The sequence below is a fragment of the Chiloscyllium punctatum genome, chromosome 4 (genome assembly GCF_047496795.1).
Source record: "Chiloscyllium punctatum isolate Juve2018m chromosome 4, sChiPun1.3, whole genome shotgun sequence".
Lineage (NCBI taxonomy): Eukaryota > Metazoa > Chordata > Chondrichthyes > Orectolobiformes > Hemiscylliidae > Chiloscyllium > Chiloscyllium punctatum.
Window position 1 is genome coordinate 2,743,148 of NC_092742.1, and position 27,791 is coordinate 2,770,938.

General features: G+C 47.5%; 1 protein-coding gene across 1 annotated transcript in view; it reads left to right on the plus strand.

Annotated features, from left to right (window-relative positions):
• The window catches only part of nek9 (NIMA related kinase 9), an 80,576-nt gene that overhangs the window by 598 nt on the left and 52,187 nt on the right, over positions 1-27,791 (plus strand). Inside the window, 9 exon segments of the mRNA XM_072567964.1 lie at positions 2,752-2,764; positions 2,767-2,928; positions 4,525-4,580; positions 5,491-5,561; positions 9,981-10,086; positions 18,361-18,492; positions 19,885-19,995; positions 20,163-20,227; positions 24,314-24,364. Of these exon segments, the coding sequence (XP_072424065.1) occupies positions 2,752-2,764; positions 2,767-2,928; positions 4,525-4,580; positions 5,491-5,561; positions 9,981-10,086; positions 18,361-18,492; positions 19,885-19,995; positions 20,163-20,227; positions 24,314-24,364 (767 nt within the window).

Below are 27,791 nucleotides of genomic sequence, written 5' to 3' on the forward strand. Positions count from 1 at the left end.
CCCATCACCCCCTCCCCCCTCCCCCTCTCCCCCCACCCCCTCCCCCCCTCACCACCCCACCCCCTCCCCCTCACCTCACCCCCACCCCCTCCCCCTCACCCCACCCCCACCCCCTCCCCCTCACCCACCCCCACCCCCCCTCCCCCCCTCACCCCACCCCCCCCACCCCCATCCCCCCTCTTCCCCTCCCCCCTCTTCCCCTCCCCTACCCCCTCCCCCTCCCCCTCCCCCTCCCCTCCCCCTCCCCCTCCCCCTCCCCCCCCACCACCCATGCAGACCCATTGCCTACATTTACCCCTTACCTAAACACTACAGGCAATTTAGCATGGCCAATTTACCCTGACCTGACATCTTTGGACTGTGGGAGGAAACCGGAGCACCCGGAGGAAACCCACACAGACAACAGGAGAACGTGCAAACTCCACACAGTTAGTTGCCTGAGGCGGGAATTGAACCCGGGTCTCTGGCACTGTGAGGCAGCAGTGCTAACACTGTGCCACTCATAACAGGAATGCAGAGTACTGGGTTAATGATAAAATTCTTGGCATTGTAGTTGAACAGAGAGACCTCGGTGTCCTTGGTGCATAAATCCCTAAAAGTTGCCACTCAGGTTGATCGGGTTGTTAAGAAGGCATGTGGTGTGTTGGCGTTTATTGTTCGGGATTGAGTTTCGGTACCACAAGGTCATGCTTCAGCTGTACAAGACACTGGTAAGGCCACACCTGGAGTATTAAGTAGCGTTCTGGTCACTGCTTTGTAAGAAGGATGTGGAAGCTTTGAAAAGGGTTCAAAGAAGATTTACTAAGATGGTGTCTGGTATGGAAGGAAGGTCTTACGAGGAAAGGCTGAGGGAACTGAGGCTGTTTTCGTTGGAGAGAAGAGGTTAAGTTACCTCTCAACTGAGACATACAAGATAATCAGAGGGTTAGATAGGGTGGACAGTGAGAGCCTTTTTCCTGGGATGTTGAAGGCTAACATGAGGGGACATAGATTTAATTCAGGGATGATAGATTTAGGACAGATATTAGAGGTTAGTTACTTCACTCAGAGAGTAGTAGGGTGTGGAATGGCCTGCCTGCAACGGTAGTAGACTTGCGATGTTAAGGGCATTGACATACATATGAATAATAATGGAATGGTGTAGGTTAGATAGGCATCAGATTATTTTCACAGGTCAACACAACATCGAGGGTTGAAGGGCTTGTACTGCGCTGTAACCTTCTGTGTTCTGTTACTGGGGTGTGATGAGTCTTTAATGATGTTCGCAGCCTTTCTGTTGCAGTGATTTGTGGAAATAGAGTCCATGGATGGACGTTGGTGTCTGTGATGGTCTGTATACACCTGGACAGGATGCTCTCAACGGTGCATCTGTTGAAGTTGGTGAGGGTCCTCATGGACATGCTGAGTTTCTGAGTCATTGTGCCGCCTTGACCATCGCATCCAAGTGGGAAGTCCAGGACGAGGTGTCTGTATTGTCACCGAGGAACTTGATGCTGTCCCACCCTCTGTACCTCGCTCCATTGATGTCGATGGGAAGGTGCTCTCCTCTGTCGTTCTGAAGTCAGCAATCAGATCTTTATTTTTGCTGACATTGAGGGGCAGGTTGTTCTCATTGCACCACATCACTAGGCCCTCTATCTCTCTTCTGTATTTGATTGTTTGATGTCCATCCCACCACAGTGGTGTCAGCAGTGTGCGTGTAGATGGTGTTTGTTTGGAATTTGGGTGTACAGGGAGTACAGTAGGGAGGCTGAGGACACATCCCTGGGCGGGGGGGTATTGTGGAGGAGATGCAGTCTGTGGGTCAGAAAGCTGAGCATCCAGTTGCAGAAGGCGGAGCCAAGACCAAGGTCACTGAGTTTTGAGATCACTCTGGAGGGGATTATGGTGTTGAAAATGGGGGTGTAGTTGATGAGCAGGAGTCTGACGAAGGTGACCTTGTTGTCCAGATGTTTTAGGGATGAGTGCAGGGCTAGGAACATGGCAATCCACTGTGGATCTGTCACGTCAGTAGGCACATATCTGGGGATGGAGGCAGGCTGGAGGCTGGAGTTGATGTGGGCTCTGACCAGCCTCTTGAAGCACTTCCTGATTATTGAGGTCATTTGACCCTGTTGAAACAACGTTCACTCTGCTAATAAGTGGGATGGTGGGTTATTTATGAGGTTTGTTGAACATGATTTTCTTTTCCTTAAATCCTTATTCACCCTGCTCAACCTTGCCATTCTTCCAACGTATCACATCCTTTCTAATATTTTTCACACTGTGGATGTCAAACTGATTGGTCTGTACTTTTCCACTTTGCTTTCTCTCCTCTTAAATAGTGGGGATTACATTTGGTGCCTCCTGGATAGTGGAAACTTTCAGAATAGTGTTACTAGTGATAACTACTGTCTCTGTTACTGCTTCCATCACCTCTGTGAGATGAAGCTGATCTGGTCCTGGAATTTTACCAACTCTCGATCCAGCTGACTTTTCAAGAACTCCCTTTTGCCTTTATACATTTGTTCTGGGCTTCACAGGATGGGCCAGCTTTAATTGTCCATCCCTAATTATATTGAAGAAGGGAAGCTGCCTTCTTGGAATGCTGGGGTCAGTGCAGGTTATTCTCTGTGAGGTGCTGATGGCTGCTGTCACTCTGACTGGAGCCAGTGCTGAGGGGAACATTGCCTGGGTTCCTCCTTGTACCACCACCTCTAAGACAGTGCCAGCTCCCAGGGTTAACAGGAATCCCTGCCCTTTCTGTAACAGGATAACTCCCTGGTGGTTGGAAAGAGATTGACCTGGCTCGGCTTTCAGAGAAGGAGCGGCGAGACACACAGAACGAGATTCTCATCCTGTCGGTGTTGCAGCATCACAATATCATCGCCTATTACAACCATTTCCTCGATGAAAACAAACTCCTGATTGAGGTGGAGTACTGCAATGGTGAGTGGGGACAGGATGTTGTTAGGGGGGGACACTGCAGGGGGAGCACTGCAGGGGGGAGGGGGTCACTGCAGAGGGGAGGGGGTCACTGCAGAGGGGAGGGGGGTCACTGCAGAGGGGAGGGGGTCACTGCAGAGGGGAGGGCGGTCACTGCAGCGGGGAGGGGGGGTCACTGCAGCGGGGAGGGGGGTCACTGCAGAGGGGAGGGGGTCACTGCAGAGGGGAGGGGGGTCACTGCAGGGGGAGCACTGCAGGGGGGAGGGGGGTCACTGCAGAGGGGAGGGGGGTCACTGCAGAGGGGAGGGGGGGTCACTGCAGGGGGAGCACTGCAGAGGGGAGGGGGGTCACTGCAGAGGGGAGGGGGGGTCACTGCAGCGGGGAGGGGTCACTGCAGGGGGAGCACTGCAGAGGGGAGGGGGGTCACTGCAGAGGGGAGGGGGTCACTGCAGAGGGGAGGGGGGTCACTGCAGGGGGGAGGGGGGTCACTGCAGAGGGGAGGGGGGTCACTGCAGAGGGGAGGGGGGTCACTGCAGGGGGAGCACTGCAGAGGGGAGGGGGGTCACTGCAGCGGGGAGCGGGGTCACTGCAGCGGGGAGGGGGGTCACTGCAGGGGGAGCACTGCAGAGGGGAGGGGGTCACTGCAGAGGGGGAGGGCGGTCACTGCAGAGGGGAGAGGGGTCACTGCAGCGGGGAGGGGGTCACTGCAGAGGGGAGGGGGTCACTGCAGAGGGGAGGGCGGTCACTGCAGAGGGGAGAGGGGTCACTGCAGCGGGGAGGGGGTCACTGCAGAGGGGAGGGGGTCACTGCAGCGGGGAGGGGGTCACTGCAGCGGGGAGGGGGTCACTGCAGCGGGGAGGGGGGTCACTGCAGCGGGGAGGGGGGGTCACTGCAGCGGGGAGGGGGGTCACTGCAGCGGGGAGGGGGGTCACTGCAGCGGGGAGGGGGGTCACTGCAGCGGGGAGGGGGGTCACTGCAGCGGGGAGGGGGGTCACTGCAGCGGGGAGGGGGGTCACTGCAGCGGGGAGGGGGGTCACTGCAGCGGGGAGGGGGGTCACTGCAGCGGGGAGGGGGGTCACTGCAGCGGGGAGGGGGGTCACTGCAGCGGGGAGGGGGGTCACTGCAGCGGGGAGGGGGGTCACTGCAGCGGGGAGGGGGGGTCACTGCAGCGGGGAGAGGGGTCACTGCAGAGGGGAGGGAGGTCACTGCAGAGGGGAGGGGTCACTGCAGCAGGAACACAGCAGCTGGTGGGGAACAATATGTGGGCAGAGGAAGTAGTCACAGATTGAACTCTAGGAGAGGCATCACCTTAAGGCACTGCAGAAGGGGCACTGTGAATGAGGGACAGTTTGATTGTCAAGGAGGCATTGCTGGGAGTTATTCCAGTGTTCTGGAGTCAATATTCATCCCTCTGTCAACATTAGCCTGAAGGTAATCCAGTCATTATCATTGTTGATGTTTGTGGGAGCTTGCTGTGTGGAAACTGTCTGCAGCTGGTTCCTATTTAACAGCAGTGACTACTCTTCTTAGACCGAAATGTACTTTGGGACGAACTGCAGTTGTGAACAGTTAAAATATGCAAATCATTTTTTCTTTCAGGGGGCAACTTATATGATAAGATCCTGCAGCAGAGTGGGAAACTATTTCCTGAGGAGGTAAGGCAGTGAGTACAGAGTGAGGTACGTACACAGGATCAAAGTACTGAGCGAGAATATTTATATACAGAGAGACACACAATCTCTGTCATGCATGCACATTCTCTCTCTCATCCACACACACAGTATCTCTCCCTGTCATGCACAACCTCTCTCTCACACACGCACATCGAGATACACACACACACACACTCCTTTACACTCACTCTCACACCCACCTTCACTCTCACATAGACACATTCTGACACTTACTTTCTCACACATACTCACACACTGTCCCTCACAGATACACCCTCTGGTCTCACACACTATCACATCCCTGTGCTGTTACCCCCTGCGCTATCACGTCCCCCCCACCCTGACACCTGCGCCCCACACTGGCATATACACATGCCCTCACAGGCACGCCCTCTCACACATGCTCACATACACAGAGACAAATACTCTTGCCCCACACATACAGAAGCACACTCCTGCACCCCCACGGACCCCACCGCCACAAACACATCGACACACCGTAAAAACACTGAATGAGAGTACTGACACACACCATCAAAACTACTTAGTAATGATGACATAGAAATATAAAACTAGCGCTATTCAGCCCTGTGAGCCTGCTCTACCTTTCAGTCTGATCATGGTTGAGCATCAAGGTTGCACATTCCCCTCTCACAATTTACCCACATTTAGATAATCTGCTGTTAAATTTTTTCTTGCACGCGCACACATATACACACACACACAATCATCGTTACTGTGTGAGGAATCATACACACACGAGCACACACAACTCAAAACTGAAAACACAGAGTGAGGAATACTCTATGTAGGCTGTAGCCTGTCCTCAGCAGAGTTTCACTGGTCTTCACTGATCCTGGTAATGACATTGCTCCTGTGTCTCTCCTTTTAGACGGTTGTGTGGTATTTATACCAAATCGTGTCAGCAGTGGCACACATTCACAGCTATGGAATTCTACACAGGTCAGTCAATATTCCTCACCTTGGAAGCGGGCAGTCTGTACCCCATGGGGTTGGGGGTGGTGGGGGGTAGAGGGTAGAGGGGAGGAGTGGGGAGGGGGATGGTGGGGTGTTGGGAAGGGTGGACCAGTCTGTACTCCACAGGGAAGGCGGAGGAAGCAGCCCATACCACGCAATGGGCGAGGAGAGTCTGTACCCTGCAAGGCAGGGACAGTGGGAGGAGTATTCCACTGATCAGGTTCTCTTGGTATAGTGTACCATACTAACTAAATCCACCTGAACAACCACAGGCAATAATCCAGGAACCAATTACAACCTGACCCACTACTCACCTAAATTAGAGAGTTTCACACTTGCTGTCTATTCCTAACAAGCTACAATAACAGAATTAAATACATCCCACTCCATCTCCCTCCTGACAATCCTCAATCAGTCTCCAGACCAGGTTCCTGAGAAGCCAATTGTGCAACACTTTTGACTCGCAACGTTACCCTCTGCTGGTGCCCCGACCGTCCCCACCCCTCCCCCTGACCGCTCCCTCCCCCGACCGTCCCCTCCCCTCCCTCTCCCCCCACCCCCCGTCCGTCCCCACCCCTCCTCCCTATCCGTCCCCACCCCACTCCCCTGACCGTCCCTGTCCCCCCCAACCGTCCCCACCCCTCCCCCGACCCAGAGCCTGAAGAAAGCTAGTTATCAAATTCTACCAGTTGTTGTTAGCCATTACTTTTAACCAGTTAGTCAGAAACTTTGTGATTTGTGAACCAGTTCCCCTGCGCCTCTTGCAAGGAAGTCCTGGAGAGAATGGTATTGATGCTGGGGCCCAGATAATGTTCTGGGGAACTGGATTTGAATTCCACTGTGGAAATTAGTGGAATTTGAATTCATAACACTCATAATTCCAGATGTGTTATGATTTTAAAAAAAAATTAGTTGTGGGATGTAGCTGTGGGTCTGGAGTCACTTGTAGGCCAGACCAGGTAAGGATGGCAGAGGACAAGGTTCCCCAAGGGAGACTGATTAGCAAGGTTAGATCTCACGGACTACAGGGAGAAATAGCCATTTAGTTACAGAACTGGCTCAAAGGTAGAAGACAGAAGGTGGTAGTGGAGTGTCGTTTTTCAGACTGGAGGCCTGTGACCAGTGGAGTGTCACAAGGATTGGTGCTGGGTCCACTACTTTTTGTCATTTATAGAATATAGAACATTACAGCGCAGTTCAGGCCCTTCGGCCCTCGATGTTGTGCCGACCTATCATACCAATCTGAAGCCCATCTAACCTACACTATTCCATGTACGTCCATATGCTTGTCCAATGACGACTTAAATGTACTTAAACTTGGTGAATCTACTACCGTTGCAGGCAAAGCATTCCATATCCTTACTACTCTCTGAGTAAAGAAACTACCTCTGACATCTGTCTTATACCTATCTCCCCTCACTTTAAAGTTGTGTCCCCTCGTGTTTGCCGTCACCATACTTGGAAAAAGGCTCTCCCTGTCCACCCTATCTAACCCTCTGATTATCTTGTATGTCTCTATTAAGTCACCTCTCAACCTTCTTCTCTCTAACGAAAACAGCCTCAAGTCCCTCAGCCTTTCCTCCTAAGACCTTCCCTCCATACCAGGCAACATCCTAGTAAATCTCCTCTGTACCCTTTCCAAAGCTTCCACATCCTTCTTATAATGCAGTGACCAGAACTGTACACAATATTCCAAGTGTGGCCGTACCAGAGCTTTGTACAGCTGCAGCATAACCTCCTGGTTCCGGAACTCGATCCCTTTATTAATAAAGGCCAAAACATTGTATGCCTTCTTAACAACCCTGTCAATCTGGGTGGCAACTTTCAGGGATCTGTGTACATGGACACCGAGATCTCTCTGCTTATCTGCACTCCCTAGAATCTTACCATTAGCCCAGTACTTTGCATTCCGGTTACTCTGACAAAAGAGAATCACCTCACACTTGTCCACATTAAACTCCATTTGCCACCTCTCAGCCCAGCTCTGCAGCTTATCTATGTCTCTCTGTAACCTACAACATCCTTCGTCACTATCCACAACTCCACCGACCTTAGTGTCGTCTGCAAATTTACTAACCCACCCTTCTACGCCCTTATCCAGGTCATTTATAAAAATGACGAACAGCAGTGGACCCAACACCGACCCTTGTGGTACACCACCAGTAACTGGATACCAAGATGAACATGTTCCATCAACTACAACCCTCTGTTTTCTTTCAGCAAGCCAATTATATAAATGATTTGGATGCGAGCATAAGAGGTATAGTTAGTAAGTTTGCAGATGATACCAAAATTGGAGGTGTAGTGGACAGCGAAGAAGGTTACCTCAGATGTCAACAGGATCTGGACCAGATGGGCCAATGGGCTGAGGAGTAGCAGATGCAGTTTAATTTAGATAAATGTCAGATGCTGCATTTTGGGAAAGCAAATCTTAGCAGGACATGTACACTTAATGGTAAGGTCCTAGGGAGTGTTGCTGAACAAAGAGACCTTGGAGTGCAGGTTCATAGCTCCTTGAAAGTGGAATCGCAGGTAGATAGGATAGTGAAGAAGGCATTTGGTATGCTTTCCTTTATTGGTCAGCGTATTGAGTACAGGAATTGGGAGATCATGTTGCGGCTGTACAGGACATTGGTTAGGCCACTTTTGGAATATTGCATGCAATTCTGGTCTCCTTCCTATCAGAAGGATGTTGTGGAACTTAAAAGGGTTCAGAAAAGATTTACAAGGATGTTGCCAGGGTTGGAGGATTTGAGCTACAGGGAGAGGCTGAACAGGCTGGGGCTGTTTTCACTGGATCATCAGAGGCTGAGGGGTGACCTTATAGAGGTTTATAAAATCATGAGGGGCATGGATAGAATAAATAGGCAAAGTCTTTTCCCTGGGGTGGGGGAGACAAGAGGGCGTAAATTTAGGGTGAGAGGGGAAGGATATAAAAGAGACGTAAGGGGCATCTTTTTCATGCAGAGGGTGGTACGTGTATGGAATGGGCTGCTAGAGGAAGTGGTGGAGGCTGGTACAATTGCAACATTTAAAAGGCACCTGGATGGGTTTATGAATAGGAAGAGTTTGGAGGGATATGGGCCGGGTGCTGGCAGGTGGGACAAGATTGGGTTGGGATATCTGGTCGGCATGGACGGGTTGGACCGAAGGGAGAGTTTCCATGCTGTACGTTTCTATGAGTCTATAACTGTGTGGACACGGACCATTGAACTGTCTGTGAGAGGGAGGGGATTTTTAGATAGGAGTTAGTGTATTAACTAGTAGAGTTATATGTCCATAGTCTCACAATAGCTAGAATCTATGTATTTGTAGTAAACTCACTCTTGCTCAGTACAGAAACCTGTTTACTGTTGACTTTGGTCAATACACACTGGGGACCTGGGAAAAGGTTGCGTACTTTGATAGAACCGTTAGCCTTCAAGATGACTCTGGAAATAGTGACTTGATTTCCAATAGTGTGGGGGTATGGGGAGACAGATCTGTATGCAGGAGGTGGCGTGATGGTGTTTTGAGGGATGCGTCATTCAGCATGAAGAGGTCAGAAGTCAGACAACACCAGGTTATAGTCCACCAGGTTTATTTGGAATCACAAGCTTTCGGAGCACTGCCCCTTTGTCAGGAGAAGTGAAGGGAAGCACACAGACACAGAATGTATAGGCAGAGAGATCGAAAGATAGTACAAATGGTGTGAGTGAGGTGACAACAGGCCGAATAATAAGTCTCCGCAGGTGATCAAAAGTGCCAGATGGTGTGAGTAAAGTGTCAGCAGCTGAATAACAAGTGAAGGGATAATCTATAATCCGATTGAGGCAAAGAGATAATTACAAAAAAATTAACAATTAAGTGGTACTGGAAACAAACCAAAGGGCTGGAATAACATGTTAGGTCTAAGAGTCGCATGCCGAGGGTCTAACCAAAATAACAAGTAATCCAAAACTGTACAAACTACAGGAGGAGGGCAAAGGGGTGTCTGTGCACTCTGGTGTACAGGAGCAATAGAACTCTGTAATGACCTCCCTGTGTTTGTGCCTGAGAGAGAGCGCTGGCTATATGTAAAAGTAGGTGTGCAGTACAGGGAGTAACCCGGGAATGTACTGAGTGTCTGAGATTGAGACAGATGACTGGAATGAAGCAGGTGAGCTGTGAGTGAGCTAAGTGACCCAAGATTGGGTCAGAAAATCCAGGCGTGTGGGGGAGTGACCCCAGTATGGGATGGTATCCTGGTGTAGGATGGTGACTGGGGGATGACCCGAGAGTGTGGGGTGTGACAGGTAGTGAGGCTGGTATCAGTTGGCAGTTTGAGCTGTGTGATGTGTACTGTTTAGCATGTGATGCTGATTTGTCAGGCTTGGTTATTCTATCTGAGCTGTGTGTGTGATGTTTGCTGCTACCACTCCACAGGGATATAAAGACACTGAACATCTTCCTCACAAAGTCAGACCTGATCAAGCTGGGTGACTATGGACTGGCGAAACAGCTAAACTCCCTTCACTCAATGGCAGAGACTGTAAGTATTGATGCTGCATGGTATTACACTAGACTGCTCTGGGGTCACTGATCAGAGGCTGTTTACAAGCAGTTCATCAAAGCTGCAGTTCTCAGAGGTGTCTGGAAACTGGTCATATATGAGGCTGGGCTTGAATGCAGACACTTCAACCCACAAGGCTGAAGATTGACCATGTATACACACTTGACTCTCACGGTCAATGTTAACCAACTGCCTCAACTTGGTTCTGCTTCTGATGCTGTGACTGAGTGAGCCCAGTCTAATGTGAGTGACTGATAGGGCATCAGCTTCAGATGCAACATCTCCACTCTATCGACACACACCAGACATTAGCCCCAGCCCAGGATAGGGACTGCCTTTCACCGAGGTAAAAACAATGGCTGCAGATGCTGGAAACCAGATTCTGGATTAGTGGTGCTGGAAGAGCACAGCAGTTCAGGCAGCATCCAAGTAGCTTCGAAATCGACATTTCGGGCAAAAGCCCTTCCGAAACGTCGATTTTGAAGCTACTTGGATGCTGCCTGAACTGCTGTGCTCTTCCAGCACCACTAATCCAGAAACTGCCTTACAACTACCCAATCAGTAGAAGGCCCAGATACAGGCTGTGATCCAGTCTGTCTCTCCTCAGACATTGACTGTGATCCAGTCTGTCTCTCCTCAGACATTGACTGTGATCCAGTCTGTCTCTCCTCAGACATTGACTGTGATCCAGTCTGTCTCTCCTCAGACATTGACTGTGATCCAGTCTGTCTCTCCTCAGACATTGACTGTGATCCAGTCTGTCTCTCCTCAGACATTGACTGTGATCCAGTCTGTCTCTCCTCAGACATTGACTGTGATCCAGTCTGTCTCTCCTCAGACATTGACTGTGATCCAGTCTGTCTCTCCTCAGACATTGACTGTGATCCAGTCTGTCTCTCCTCAGACATTGACTGTGATCCAGTCTGTCTCTCCTCAGACATTGACTGTGATCCAGTCTGTCTCTTCTCAGACATTGACTGTGATCCAGTCTGTCTCTTCTCAGACATTGACTGTGATCCAGTCTGTCTCTCCTCAGACATTGACTGTGATCCAGTCTGTCTCTTCTCAGACATTGACTGTGATCCAGTCTGCCTTCCCCTGGACACGGACTGTAATCAGGTTTCTCTCCTTCAGACACAGACTGTGATCCGATCAGTCTCTCCCTGACACAGACTCTGATCTAGAGTCCCCCCGCCCCCCCCACCCCCGACAAAGGGCTGTGAACCAGTCTGTCTGTCTTCAGACATGCACTGTGGTCCGGTCTATCTCCCCCAGACAACAGTATTTTGTTTTTGTCCACATTTTCCTACATACCATTCCAACGGCCAAGTATTTGCCTCCTTGACTAACCTGGGTATATCCCTCTGTGGACTCGTGCGATCCTCATCTTCCCAACTACTTTCTTCATCTGTAAACACGGCAAGAGGGCATTCACTTCTGTCAGATATTAGTTCTCATAATTCCTTAGTGTCTTTTCCCTGGAGATTGTAAATATTGGAAGATCCTTCCTTACTTTTATCTCCTGATTTATAATTATTTCTGGGATGTGATTTGTACCCCTTGTTGTAAACATAGTTACAAAGTAGCAGTTCAGTTCATTTGCTTGGCTCTTATTCATTATTAATTCACCTGAATCACTATCTAGAGGGCCAACACTTTATTTTTTACAGTTTGTCTGTTAAAAGACCTGTAGATGTTTTTATGTATCGACATATTTTGCCTTCACCCTGGAACTTCTCCCTCCTTTGAAGTCCTTGTTATTTTTTAAATACTGTCCAATGTTCACACCATACGAAAGAGGAACTGGAGGAGACTGTTTTGTCCCTCGAGCCTGCTCTGCTATTTGTTAACATTGTAGTTGATCAGACATTCCTCACATCCACGTTCCTTCCCCTTTTCCTGTAGCCCTTGATTCCCGACTGATCAAGAATCTGCCACAGCATTAAGTATACAGAAGGACTGTGCCCCCACAGCTCTCTGTGGCAAGGAGTTCCAAAGACCCTCAACCCTCTGAAGAAGAAAGTCCTCTTCATCAGTGGGTCGCAGGTCGATAGGATAGTGAAGAAGTTTGGTATGCTTGCCTTTATTGGTCAGAGTATTGAGTACAGGGGTTGGGAGGTCATGTTGCGGCTGTACAGGACATTGGTTAGGCCACTGTTGGTATCGTGTGCGCAATTCTGCTCTCCCTGCTATAGGAACGCTATTGTGAAGGGTTCAGAAAAGATTTACAAGCATGTTGCCAGGGTTGGAGGGTTTGTGCTATAGGGAGAAGCTGAATAGGCTAGGGCTATTTTCCCTGGCACATCGGAGGCTGAGGGGTGACCTTATAGAAGTTTATAAAGTCATGAGGGGTATGGATAGCTAATGTCTTTTTCCCTGACGTGAGGGAGTCCAAAATTAGAGGGCATATTTTAAGATGAAAAGAGAAAGGTTTAAAAGGGACCTAAGGACAACTTTTCCATGCAGAGAGCAGTGGCATGTATGGAATGAGCTGCCAGAGGAAGTGGCGGAGGCTGGTACAGTGACAACATTTAAAAGGTATCTGGATGGGTAGAGGAATAGGAAGGGTTTAGAGGGATATCAGCCAAATACTGGCAAATGGGACTAGATTAACTTAGGATATTTGGTCAGCATGGACGAGTTAGACCAAAGGGTCTGTTTCCATGCTGTACAGCTCTATGACTCGATCTCAGTTTTTAAATCTGCAGGTGCAGCAGGCAGTAAAAGAGGCAAATGGGATGTTGGGTTCACTGTGAGAGGGTTCAAGTCCAGGAGCAGGGATGTGCTGTTGCAGTTGTACAGGGCCTTGGTGAGGCCACACCTAGAATATTGTGTGCTGTTTTGGTCTCCTTTTCTGAGGAAGGATGCCCTAGCTCTCGAGGGAGTGCAGTGAAGGTTTCCCAGGCCGATTCCAGGGGATGGTGGGACTGACGAATGAGGAGAGATTGACTTGGTTAGGATTGGTTTTGTTGCAGTTCAGACGACTGAGGGGAGATCTTGTAGGAAATTATAACATTCCAACAGGGGAAAGAATAAAAGGGAACCTGAGGGGCAACCTTTTTTACACAGAGGGTGTTGTGTATATGGAATGAGCTGCCAGTGGAATGTTTAGGGCAGGTGCATCAAGAACATTTAAAAGGCATTTGAACAAATACATGGAAAGGAAAGGTTTAGAAGGATATGGGCCAAGTGCAGGGAAATGGGGTTAGCTTGGATGGACCATTTTGGTCGGCATGGATCAATTTGGGCTAAGGACCTGTTGCAGTGCTGTAAGACTCTAGGACAAGACAGGGTAGATGCAGAGAGGACATTCCCAATGGTGGGTGTGTCCAGCACCTGGTTTCACAGTCTGAATGGACCATTTAATTTGAAGATGAGGAGGCATGTCTTCACTCAAAGAGTGGTTAGCCTGTGGAATTCATTACCATGGGAAGGAGTTGATACCAAAGCATTGAATATACTCAAGAGGCAGTTAGATATACCACTTGGGGCGAATGGGATCAAAGGGAAAGCAGTATTAGGCTGTGACTTAGACAATCAGCCATGATCGTGAGGAAAGACTGAGCAGGCTAGAAGGGCCGAATGGCCTCCTCCCGCTGCTATCATCTCTGTGTCTGTGTTACATTGGCACCCTTTTATTTTGAGACAATGCCTCTGGTCCTAGACTCTCCCATGAGGGGTAACATCCTCTCAGCATTGACCCTGTCATGGCCCTTAAGAATCCGATGTGTCTTAACCTCTCGTTCTTCTGAATTCCAATGAGTAGAATCCCAACTTGTTTATTCTTTAATCCCTCCATCCCAGGGATCACCCCAGTGAACTCCTCTGAACTGCCTCCAATGAAATGATAATTTTTCTTAAATGAGGGGACCAACCTGACACTGCTCACAATGCTCCAGGTGTACTCTCCCCAACACCTTATACAGGTGCAGTAAGACTTCCCTACTCTTATACTCCAACCCCTGTGAAATGCCTTAATGTTGCAGCTGCCTGCACTTTCTCTCCTTTTCAATAATATTCTGTTCTTCTGTTCTCCATTCCGACCTGCTAGTCATCTTTCTAGAATTATGCATTTTTTTCTTTCAATTTTATACAATTTTTAGCTTACTTCGTCAGCCATGGATGGCAGGAAGTGTAAAAAAGCAACAGTATTACATAAATGGAGAATGACTGCAGAATTCTGAGGTGCAGAGGGATTCATGTGGTCTCACATATGAATCACAGAATGTTAGTGTACAGGTCCAGTATAAAATCAAGAGGGTTAATGGAGAGTTATCTTTTGTTACAAGAGGAATTGAACAGAAGTATAAGGATGTCCTGCTTCAGTTATTCAGCGCTTTGGTAAGACCACATCTTCAATATTGTGTGCAGTTCCTTCTGTAAGAAATAGTATAACTACATTGGAGGTGGTTCACTGATCAGAGGAAGTTTACTCGATGATACCTAGAATGTGTGGGTTGTTTTATGGTCATGGGTTAGACAGACTGAGCTTGCGTTGAAGGGTATATTGATTGAAGTGTCTCAGATCCTGAATGGTCTTGACATTGTGGATGTGGAAAGGACGGTTCCTCCTGTGGGTCAGCCCAGAACTAGGGGGCAGTGTTTAAAATGAGGGGTCGTCCTTTCAGGACAGAGATGAGAGGGTTTTCTCTGAGAGGGATCCTGGGTGATATGTTTCTTAACCCCATTCTCCTGTCATAACTCTTGATGCCCTTATTAATCAAGAACCCATCCATCTCTGTCTTAAATACACACAATGACCTGGCTTCCACAGCCCTCTGCAACAATGCATTCCAGCCTCTGGCTGAAATTCCTCTTCATCTCAGTTCTGAAAGTTTGTCTCTTCACTCTGAGGCTGTGTCCCTAGGTCCCAGGTTCCACTAGTAGGAGAGACATCTTCTCCATGTTTCACTGTATTCTGTAAGTTTAAATCAACCTCCCCATATCCTTCTAAATTCCATTGGTTACAAACTCAGAGTCCTTAACAGCTATGCATTGTGACAAACCCTTCATCCACAGATTCATTCTTGTGAACCTTTTCTGGTCCCCTTCCAACATCAGCACATCCTTCCTTAGATATGGGGCCCAAAACTGCTCCCAATGTTCCAAATACAGAATGACCAGAGTGTTGTTCAGCTTCAGCAGTACATCCCTGTTCTTGTATTCTAGCCCTGTTGAAATGAATTAGGAGAAAGTGAGGACTGCAGATGCTGGAGATCAGAGCTGAAAATGTGTTACTGGAAAAGCGAAGCAGGTCAGGCAGCATCCAAGAAGCAGGAGAATCGACGTTTCGGGCATGAGCTGTTAATGACTCTGAGTTTGTAACCGATGGGATTTAGAAGGATATGGGGAGGTTGATTTCCTGAAGAAGGGCTCATGCCTGAAACGTCGATTCTCCTGCTCCTTGGATGCTGCCTGACCTGCTGCGCTTTTCCATCAACACATTTTCAGCTCTATTGAAATGATTGCCAACATTACATTTGCTTTCCTAATCATCAATTGAATCTGCATGTTAAACTTAAGAGAATTCTAAACTAGAACTCTCAATCACCTTTGCACTTCAGATTTTCAAAGCCCTTCCCCATTTAGAAACTAGTCTACACCTTCTTCCTAATGAAATATATAAACTCACACTTCCCCACATTATATTCCATCCGCCACTTCTTTGTCCACTTCCCAGCCTGACCAAGTCCTACTGGAACCTCCCTGCTGCCTCAACCACTTATCTTAGAGTCATCTGCAACCTTAGTGACAATGCCCTCAGTTTAAGGCTAGATAAGTTATTCTGCAGCTTTATAGAACTTTAGTTAGGCCTCACTTGGAATACTGCATGCAGTTCTGGTTACCACACGACCAGAAGGATGTGGATATGCTGAGGATGATACAGGAAAGTTTACCAGGATGTTGCCTGGTATGGGAGATTTTAGTTATGAAAGGTTGGAGAGACTGGGTTTGTTTTCACTGGAACGTAGGAGGTTGAGCGGCGATTTGACAGATATTTATAAGGTTGTGAATGGCATGGATAGAGGGGAAAGTACAAGGCTTTTTCCTGGGTGGAGGGGTCAGCTACTAGGGACAAAGGTTCAATGTGTTTATAAGAGATGTGCGAGGCATGTTTTTCACATGAAAGGTGGTGCGTGTCCGGAATGCGCAGCCAGAGAAGGTGGTGGGAGCAAACACAATAGCAGCATTCAAGAAACATCTGGATGAATGGGAAGGGTATAGAGGGATATGGATCCTGTAAGGGAAGACAGTTTTAATATGGAAGGGCAAAATATGTCAGAAGAGGTTTGGTGAGCCGAACAGCCTGTTCCTGTGTTGTATTGTTCTTTGTTCCTTCGTTTAGTTCGTCAATGCATAACGTGAATAGTTGTGCTCCTACCTGTGGAACTCCACGAGTTCTCTTTGCTATGGACTCGGCCAGACCACTCAAAACATTCTCAAGCAGGCAATCCAGAGCATAACTTTGCAATTTCTTTCACGAAGTGTACAGTCAAAATACAGTCAAAATTACTCAGGAATTACGCAGAGGGAGTGGTCTTTCTGGAAAGCTGATAGGGGAGGGGAGGGGAGGGGAGGGAAATATATCCTTGGTGGTGGGGTCTGTCTGGATATATTTCCCTCCCCTATCAGCATTCTAGAAAGACCACTCCCTCCGTGACTCCTTGTCAGATCCACACCCCCCCACCAACCCAACCTCCACTCCCGGCACCTTCCTCTGCAACCGCAAGAAATGCAAAACTTGCACCCACACCTCCCCCCTCACTTCCCTCCAAGGCCCCAAGGGATCCTTCCATATCCGCCACAAATTCACCTGCACCTCCACACATATCATTTATTGCATCTGCTGCACCCGATGTGGCCTCCTCTATATTGGGGAGACAGGCTGCCTACCTGAGGAATGTTTCACAGAACACCTCTGGGACAGCCGCACCAACCAACCCAACCGCCCCATGGTTGAACACTTTAACTCCCCCTCCCACTCCACCAAGGACATGCAGGTCCTTGGACTCCTCCATCACCAGACCATGGCAACACAACGCCTGGAGGAGGAAGAGCATCTCATCTGCCTAGGAACCCTCCAACCACAAGGGATGAATGCAGATTTCTCCAGTTTCCTCCTTTCCCCTCCCCCCACCTTGTCTCAGTCCTAAACCTCGAACTCAGCACCACGTTCCTAACCTGCAATCTTCTTCCTGATCTCTCCGCCCCCACCCCCACTCCGGCCTATCACCCTCACCTTAACCTCCTTCCACTTATCGTATTCCCAACGCTCCTCCTCCAAGTCCCTCCTCCCTACCTTTTATCTTAGCCTGCTTGGCACACTCTCCTCATTCCTGAAGAAGGGTGTATGCCTGAAACGTCGATTCTCCTGTTCCTTGGATGCTGCCTGACCTGCTGCGCTTTTCCAGCAACACATTTTTCAGCTCTGATCTCCAGCATCTGCAGTCCTCACTTTCTCCTAGCTAGGTTGACTACCAGGTTTTAAAACAGATGAAAATTTATTCACAAAGTTACGCAATGAACACACAGAACAGAATAAAGAACCCCTACGGAACTCAGTCTATCCAAACAAGACTTAATTATGCTTCTCCGAATATACACAACAGTCTCAATAAGCAAACCCCTGAAACACAGTAAAAATGAAACAAAGTCTTACAGGTCGAAGTTAGAAGGGCAGTAGGAGAGAGAGTCTAGCATCCTGTTCACACAGCCCACAACTGAACTTCTAACGAGTTCTGGACTGAACTACTCAGCTGGAGAGCTGGCCACACCCCCTTGACTTATATAGTTTGCTTCTTAAGACATAATTGCTTTGGCCGAAAGACTCAACTGTTTATGTGTAAACAAAAAGGCCTTCCATCTCTGGACCAAACCCAGCTGTTCCGGAGCCCGGCTTGTTTACGATCCCTCTGAAAAACCCAAGGACACCTTAGCCTTGAGAAAAGGACCAGCTTTGTGACACCTTTCCTTCTGAGTCTTTCTCTCTTTGCTGGGTTGTGGAGCATCTCGAAGTGTCTTCCACCACATCTCTCCTGACCTCTCGTTTAATCCCATTTAAACTGTGGTGCAGACAGAACTGTGGGAGATGATGTGATTTCATAAAACATTGTGAGTAATCTCACATGTACAGGTGAACTAGAAAAAAGGTTTTCCCTGGAATGGAGGTGCTGATATTGGTATCGGTGAGTCTGAGCTGGGGTTCTGACCAGTGTGTTCTGTAGTCTGGCTGATACATGTGTCTCTCTGCAGTGTGTCGGGACTCCATATTACATGTCACCAGAACTTTGCCAAGGGGAGAAGTATAATTTCAAATCGGATATCTGGGCAGTCGGCTGTGTGCTGTTCGAACTACTGACCCTCACACGCACCTTTGATGCAACGGTATGAACCTCAACGATCTGTGTCCTGCCTGCAATCCACATCCTTCTCCTCCCATTGAGTAGGAGGCCTATGTGTGATCTTGATTTCACACTCAGTCCCATCTGTTCCTGCTATCCATGCCAACACCCCCACTCCACCTTCACTCAGCACCTTTCAATCCACCCACTTGCCAACGCCCCAACCTCAATCTCCCACCTGAACCCTTTCTCTCTCTCTTCCCCCCCCAACCCCGACCCAGAGTGTCAACTTGCAATGCCCTACATCCCTCCCCCTGCCACAAACTTCGCAGACCCCACCCCTTTAAGCCCCCTGCTCCTTGCACCACTCCTGAACCACCCATCTCTACTACTCTATCCACATCTCCCTCTGTCTGCCTCTTCCCTCCCTGTCCAGCCACCCTTTCTCTGCTTCCGGCCTATTTTTCCACTTTCCTGGTGTTACCAACCACGCTTCCCCCACCACCTCTTTCCCCCCCCCCCTCTCCTGCCGGTGCTGTCCTGCTTTCCCCCTCCTGCCACCCCCTTTCCTGCACCCTCAGCACTGTCTCCAACTCTGCCCCTCACCAGCGTCCCCTCCCACTCCCTGGGCGGCACAGTGGTTAGCACTGCTGCCTCACAGCACCAGAGACCCAAGTTCAACTCCCCCCTCAGGTGACTGACTGTGTGGAGTTTGCACATTCTCCCTGTGTCTGTGTGGGTTTCCCCCGGGTGCTCCAGTTTCCTCCCAGAGTCCAAAGATGTGCACGTTAGGTGAATTGGCCATGCTAAATTGCCCGTAGTGTTAGGTGAAGAGGTAAATGTAGGGAAATGGGTCTGGGTGGGTGCGCTTCAGCGGGTCGGTGTGGACTTGTTGGGCCAAAGGGCCTGTTTCCACACTGTAAGTAATCTAATCTCCCCTGTCAACCGTGCATGCCCCACCCCTCTCTCCTGCTCTCTGCCCTCTCTCCCACCCTACTCCTTCCCTCCCACCCTCCCTCTCACTCCTCTCTCTCCCTCCCCCTCTCCTCCCTCTACCCTCCTTGTCCCCACTTTCCCCATTCTCTCCCGCCCTTCCTCAGTCTCCTCCCCCAACTCTCTCCGCACTCCCCCTGCCATCCCCCCTCATTCCTCTCTCCCGCTCCCCCACTCCCCCCATCCGCACTTCCTCCCTCTCATTTACTCACTCTCTCCTCTTCACTCTCCCTCACCACACCTCTCTCTCCCTCTCTCTGACTCCACCTGTCTTTACCCTCCTTTCTTACACTCACTCTTTCACACTGTTTTCCTTTCCATCCCTGCCTTTTACCTTTCTATGCTACCCTGTCTCACCTGCCCTTTATTTTCCAGTCCTCTCTTTCCCCTTTCCTCCCTTGTGCTGATCACTGTACTGATGTTATATGTTTCTGCTTCCCAGAATCCGCTGAATCTTTGTGTGAAGATAGTGAAGGGAACGCGTACAATGGATGTCGATCCCACTGTATATAGTGAGGCCATGCGCTCTATAGTCTTGGAGTGTTTGGACCAGGTGAGCTTGATACGCAAACCTGCATCTACTCAGGGTTTGTCATGCCCCTTGGTGTAGGCGGGTGCCCGTTGGTGTACATGTGGCGCTCCTCAGTGTACATGCAGTGCCCCTTGCTGAGTACATGTTGGCCCTTGATGTGACCATCGCTGTCTCTTTCTCTGTTTCAGGATCCAGGGAAGAGACCGACAGCCAATGACATCCTGAACCAACCAATCATCGACAGCCAGCGTGTGTGAGTTCCTTGGTGACTTGGCGCAGTGTATTCAGACTGTAAGGGGACAGAGGGCAAGGAGTGAACAGATAGGTGGCAAAGGGAGGGGGCAGTGAAAGCACTGTCGCTGAGTTAGTCCTGAAATTCCCTTTTTAAGTGCATTGTGGGTCAACCCACATCACATAGCAGTTCGAGAAGGCAGCTCACCACCACCTTCTCAAAGGACAACTAGGGACAGGCAATAAGTGCTGGGCCCAGCCAGCAACTCCCATGTCCCCCCATGTGAATATTAAAAGAAATTGGAAAAGCTGCATTTGGTCCCCGTTAACAGCAGGGGTTCAAATCTTATTTAGATGGAGTTTCTGGTCCAGATATTATTCCAACTTGCTCACATACCAACTTGCACCCCATTGATTACTTGATTCCCATGTATCAGTCACTTGTACACACAATACTCTCGATTAACGCAGGATAGGCAGTTACTTAGTTACATGGCCTCAAGGATCTCAGAGAATATAGCACCGAAATCCCAATCATTTATATAGACCATGAACAACTTTGGCTCTAGCTGTGATCCTGATTCTGTTGTTTACTTCTCCATCATTTCCCTGTTCTCCATTACAAATTCACCTGTTCCTGACTGACATGAACTTGCATTTGTCTTTCTTAAGATTTTCCTTTTCATAACAAAAAAGTGGCTGTTACAGTCAGCTTTAATATGCCTTCCTGGTTTGCACTCGTCATTTTTCCCTTTCTTTATCAGTTTCTTGATCCTTCTTTGCAGGATTCTAAAATGCTTTGAATCCTCAGGCTTAAATGAACTTTCTGAACAGAAATCCAAGTGGTTTAGAGGTGCTGCCAGACCTGCTGAGCTTTTCCAGCAGCTTCTGTTTTTGTTTCTGATTTACAGCATCCACAGTCCTTCTAAGCCACTTGTTTGATTGAAAAAGTCATGTTTTGTTAGCCACAGTTGAACCATCTTTCCTGTTGGGTTTTTGTGTCTTGGGTGAATGTATATTTGTTGTAGACAAATTAATGGAGGGTGTTGGTGAGACCACACCTGGAGTATTGAGGCAGTTTTTCTCTCTTTATATCAGGAAAAGTATAATTTCATTGGATGCAGTTCAGAGAATGTTCGCTAGGGATGATCCCTAGAACTGAGAGATTGTTTTATGAACAGATGTTAGGCAGGTTGAACTCATTGGAATTTCAAACAAGAGGTGATCTCATTGAAACATATGGAATTTGTAAGGGGCTTGACAGGGTAAATGTTGAGAGAATTCACTCATTCACAATTTTATTGTCCATCTGTGTTTGTTCAGAGAGTGCTTTAGAGTTAACCACATTGCTGTGGGTCTCAAATCACTTGTAGTCCAGACGAGGTAAGGATTGCAGTTTCCTTCCCTAGAGGATATTAGTGAACCAGATTTTTTTGTTTCTGATAGAAGACGTTGGATTCATGATCATCATGAGACTACTAATTCCTGAATTTTATTGAATTCAGATTCCACCATCTGCCATGGCAAGATTCGAACCAGGTCCCCAGAGCATTACCTGGGCCTCTGGATTAAGAGTCCAGTGATAATACCACAAGGCAGTTCCCTCACCTCATGGCGAGTCTAGGGCCAGGGGGCACAGACTCGGATTAAAGGGGGTGCCAGTTTAAGACTGAGATGAGGAGGAATTTCTTCTCTTGAGGGCTGACAGTCCTTGGAACTCATTATCGCAGAGAGCTGTGGGGGCACAGTCCTTGTGTACATTTAAGGCTGGGATAGATTCCTGATCAGTCAGGGAATCAGGGGTTACGGGGAAAGGACAGGAAGTGGACATAAGGAACATTGGATCAACCATGATCCTATTGAATGGTGGAGCAGGCTCGAGGGACCGAATGGCCTACTCCTGTTTCTATTTCTTATTGTCTTAAATACTAGCCTTTGTCTGTCTACCATTAACTCTTTTATTGTATTTTTCCAATCCATCAGAGACAACTTACCCCTTATACCTTCGGTTTGTCTTATTTAAGTTTAAGACCTGAACCTTAGAATAGCAATATTGTTTTCAGGTTTCATATAAAATTCTATTGTATTATGGTTAGTATTTCCAAAAATTCTCTTTTACAACAGGGTTAATAATTAACTCTTTCTCTTTACTTGATATCAAATCAAAAAAGCCCGTTCCCTAATTGATTTCTTAATGTACTGTTCCAGAAACCCATCTTGTACATATTCCAGGAAGTAATCTCTACAGCAATGCTGTTAACATGGTTAACCCACTCTATATCTATATCTAAATTGAAGTCACCCATTGTTTATTGTCCATCTGGCATGCATCTCTAATTTCTTGATTTTTTTTACTTGGGCCCAACATTACTACTGCACTTTGGTAGCCTTGAGAAACAGCCGTCCCTTGCTATTTCATAGCTTCACCCAATCTCGATCCTAAGGCCGTCCCTCAGTATTGGACTGATCCCATCCCTTATTAGGATTGCTGTCTCATCTCTTTTTCCTCTTTGTCCATCCTTTCTTGAATGTTCTGTTCCTAGTCTGTTGCCACTCTTGCGTAATGGCAGTTAAATCTATTTGTACCTTCTAACGTGCTGTGAATGCTGCATGTGTACAGATAGAGTACTCTTACTTTGTTTTTGAAGCATTATTCCATATGCTGATCATATTTGATGCTTGCCTTCACTTTATCTGTTTCCAATTTCACTTCCCCTCACTGTCCTGTCCCCTACTACCACTACATACCATTTTGCTCCCCAACTTTAGTGGTTTCCTGTACCATGGTCATTTAGCTCATTCACCCTGCAGCCTCCACTCTCATCCAAGCTGAAAGATCCTCAACTCTGTTGGAGCATTGCAAAGACTGATGCTACTAGCCTCTGGGTCCTCACAAGGCACACTCACCTCTCCCTGACTACTGGCTAAATTATAAGACCTTATCCTGCGGGTTGTGACTGCCTTCTGGTACGTAATATCCAGGTAATGTTTCCCCTGATAGACTCAGCCCCCAGCTCAGTGACTCTGAGTCAATGCAGACACAGTCAAACATAGTGCTGAGTTGTTTGCCCTGAATCGCAAGAGTATTCAGAAGTGCTCAAATGTAGTGGCTGTGGTACATCATACTTTCTGCCAACCTTGAGGTGTCTTAGTTAATTAGATAATTATTTTCAATTTTCTTTTATTTTTCATTTTCATTTATTTTGTTAACATTACTCTCAGCTCCTGTAATATTTTAAACTTTCGGAATAACATAGACCTTAACCATTTACCAGACACTTAGTAAGTAAATGGGAAATTAAGTTGCAATGATATAATAAGTTACCAGTGGATATGGATGGCTTAGGTGAATGGGCCAAAATCTAGCAGATGGAGAGGAAATGTAGATTACTTCAGTACAAAGGATCTAGGAGTCAGGGAAAGCTAGGATCCAGGTACAGCAGGTAATAACGATAGCAAATGGAAGTTTGGCATTTTTTTGCTAAAGGAATGGAGTATAAAAGTAGGGAAACGTTATTGCAATTGTACAGGACATCCGTGAGGCCACACTGGAGTCCAAGGTACAGTATTGATCCCTTCACTAAAGGAGGATTGTAATTTTTTTGGAGACAGTTCCGTGAGGGTTCACTTGGTTAATTCCAGAGATGGAAGGCTCATCTTATGGGAAAAGATTGTCCACGTTAGGCAGATAGTATAGTTTAGAAAGACGAGTGGAGATCTAATTGAGACATCGAAAAGATGTTTCTGCCTGTGGGTCAGTCTCGAATGAGAGGTCATAGTTTTAGGGTAAGGGGGAGCAGATTTAAAACAGGGATGAAGAGAAATTGGTTCTGTCAAAGGGTCAGTGGAATTCACTACCAAATTGCAAAGGAGGAGATAGACAGCGTCTGTCCACTCGCTATCACCCATCTTCCCCTTTACCACCACCTCATCTCTCAACCCTTCCCTTCATCCATCTGCATCTCTTCTTTACCCTTTTGATCTTATCTCTCGTCTCACCTCACCCCTCCCATCTTTCCCTATCCCTCTCGCTTGCTGTCTCACTGGAATGGAGACATATTGTGGATCATCCTTTCTTCACAACCTGACTGTCTCCTCTTGTTTCCAGGTCAATGGAGGACAGAGTTACTCAATTGAATGGATCAGCACGTAAAACCAGGTGAGTTTGTTTGAATTTGTTCATGGGATGTAGGCAATAACCAGGAGAACATTTAAAATATAGAACATTATTGCACAGTACAGGCTCTTCAGCCCTCGATGATGCACCGACCTGTTTAACCAATCTGAAGCCCATCTAACCTACACTATTCCATTTTTATCCATATTTCTATCCAATGACCATTTAAATGCCCTTAAGGTTGGCGAATCTACTACTGTTGCAGGCAGTGCATTCCACACCCTTACTACTCCCTGAGTAAAGAAATTGCCTTCGACATCTGTCCTATATCTATCACCCTTCAGTTTAAAGCTATGTCCCCTCGTGCTAGCCATCACCATCTGAGGAAAAAAGCTCTCACTGTCCACCCTATCTAACCCTCTGATTATCTTGTACATCTCAATTAAGGCACCTGTTAACTGCCTTCTCTCCAACGAAAACAGCCTCAAGTCCCTCAGCCTTTGCACGTAAGACCTTCCCTCCACACCAGGCAACATCCTGGTAAATCTCTTCTGAACCCTTTCCAAAGCTTCCACATCCCTCCTATAATGCGGTGACCAGAACTGTATGCAATACTCCAAGTGCGGCTGCACCAGAGTTTTGGAAAGCTGCAGCATGACCTCATGACTTCAAAACGCAGTCCTTCTACCAATAAAAGCTTCCACACCGTATGCCTTCTTAACAAACCTGTCAGCCTGGGTGGCAACTTTGAGGGATCTATGTACATGGACTCCGAGATCTCTCTGTTCATGTATACTACCAAGAATCTTGCCATTAATCCAGTAGTCTGCATTCCTGTTACTCCTTCCAAAATTAAACACCTCACACCTTTCCGCATTTAACTTCATTTGCCACCTCTCAGCCCAGCTCTGCAGCTTATCTGTGTCCCTCTGTAACCTACAACATCCTTCGGCACTATCCAAACTCTACAGACCTTAGTGTCATCCACAAATTTACTAACCCATCCTTCTGTGCCCTCATCCAGGTCATTTATAAAAATGACAAACAGCAGTGGACCCAAAACAGATCCTTGTGGTACACCACTAGTAACTGAACTCCAGGATGAACATCTTCCATCAACCACCACCCTCTGTATTCTTTTAGCAAGCCAATTCTGATCCAAACCGCTAAATCCCCCTCAATCCCATGCCTCCGTATTTTGTGCAATAGCCTACCGTGAGGAACCTTATCAAATGCTTTACTGAAATCCATATACACCACATCAACTGCTTTACCCTCATCCACCTATTTCGACACCTTCTCAAAGAACTCAATAAGGTTTGCGAGGCACGACCTACCCTTCACAAAACTATGTTGACAATCCCTAATCAACTTATTTGTTTCTAGATGATTATAAATCCTATCTCTTATAATCTTTTACAACACTTTACCCATAACCAAAGTAAGGCTCACTGGTCTATAATCCAGGGTTGGTTCTACTCCCCTTCCTGAACAAGGTAACAACATTTGCTATCCTCCAGTCTTCCAGCACTATTCCTGCAGACAATGATGACATAAAGATCATTCCTGATGAAGGGCTTTTGCCCGAAACATTGATTTTCCTGCTCTTCAGGTGCTGCCTGACCTGCTGTGCTTTTCTAGCACCACTCTAATCTAGACATAAAGATCAAAGCCAAAGGCTCTGCAATCCCCTCCCTGGATTCCCAGAGAATTCTAGGATAAATAATTCCATCCGGCCCAGGGGATTTACTGATTTTCACACATTCCAGAATTGCTAACACAACCTCCTTGTGAACCTCGATCTCATCTATCTAGTAGCCTGTACCTCCGTATTCTCCTCAACAACGTTGTCTTTTTCTAGTGTAAAAACTGACAAAAAATATTCATTTAGCGCTTTCCCATCTCTTCTGGCTCCATGCACAGCTTTCCACTACTGTCCTTGATTGGCCCTAATCTTAGCCTAGTCATTCTTTTGTTCCTGATATGCCGATGAATTTATTATTCATCCATAATTGGTCAAAAGGGCAGGTAAGAATCAACTACATTTATGTGGGTCTGGAGTTACATGTTGACGAGACCAGGTAAGCATGGTGGATTTCCAACCTGAAACAGCATTAAGGAAGTAGATGAGTTTTTAATGACAATCAACAGTGGTTAAATGGTCACCATTAGTCAAGTTTTTAAATACACATTTTTATTGAGTTAAAATTCCGCCACCTTCCATGATTCAAATCCATGTTGCAGAGCATAAGCCTGGGTTTCTGGATTGCTAATCCAGTGATACTATCCCAGCACAACTGCTTCCCCCAAATTGAGAGGACCACCCCTTCAGTAGAGAAACAAAATTCTTTTGAGACCATCACTCTGTAAAATGTACTGACTCTCACTGGGATACGGGGTCCCATTCCCTCTCCTGAAGGGGCTGACTCTCACTGGGGTATGGGGTCCCCCTCCCTCTCCTGAAGGGGCTGACTTCTGGGGTACGGGGTCTCCCTCCCTCTCGTGAAGGGGCTGACTCTCACTGGGATACAGGGTCCCCCTCCCTCTCTTGAAGGGGCTGACTCTCACTGGGGTACGAATTCTTTAGATAATAATTTAGGGATTGTCCAAGAATAATATTTTTAACGATAAGCAAAACCTAATTAACTCTGTTAGAAATGATAGTCCAGATGATGTGTGGTTCTTGCATGATGTGGGAGCTGGTGGATCCCACTTGGATTAGAAACTGGCTTTCTGAAAGAAGGCAGCGAGTAGTGGTTGATAGAAAATATTCAGGCTGGAGTCCGGTTACTAGTGGTATGCCACAAGTGTCTATTTTGTGACCACTGCTGTCTGTCATTTTTATAAATGACTAAGCTGCAGGCATAGGTGGATGGATTAGTAAATTTGCAGACAACACTAAAGTCGGTGGAGTGGTGGACAGTGTGGAAGAGTGTTACAGGTTGTAGGGGGACTTGGATAAACTGCAGAATTGGACTGAGAGGTGGCAAATGGAGTTCAATGCAGCTAAATGTGAGGTGATGCACTTTGGGAAGAATAACAGGAAGGCAGAGTACTGGGTCAATGGAAAGATTCTTGGTAGTGTGGATGTGCAGAGGGATCTTGGAGATCATGTACATAGATCCCTGAAAGTTGCCATCCAGGTGGATAGTGTGTATTAGGTTTCATAGGTAGAGGGATTGAGTTCCGGAGCCGCAATATCATGCTGCAACTGTACAAAACACTAGTGCGGCCACACTTGGAATATTGTGTACAGTTCTGGTCGCCCCATTACAGGAAGGATGTGGAAGCATTAGAAAAGGTGCAGAGAAGATTTTCCAGCATGTTGTCTGTTCTGGAGGGAAGGTCTTATGTGGAAAGGCTGAGAGACTTGGGTCTGAGCTCATTGGAAAGAAGAAAGCTAAGAGGGGATTTGATAGAGATATACACAATGATCAGAGGATTAGATAGGGTAGACAGTGAGAGTCTT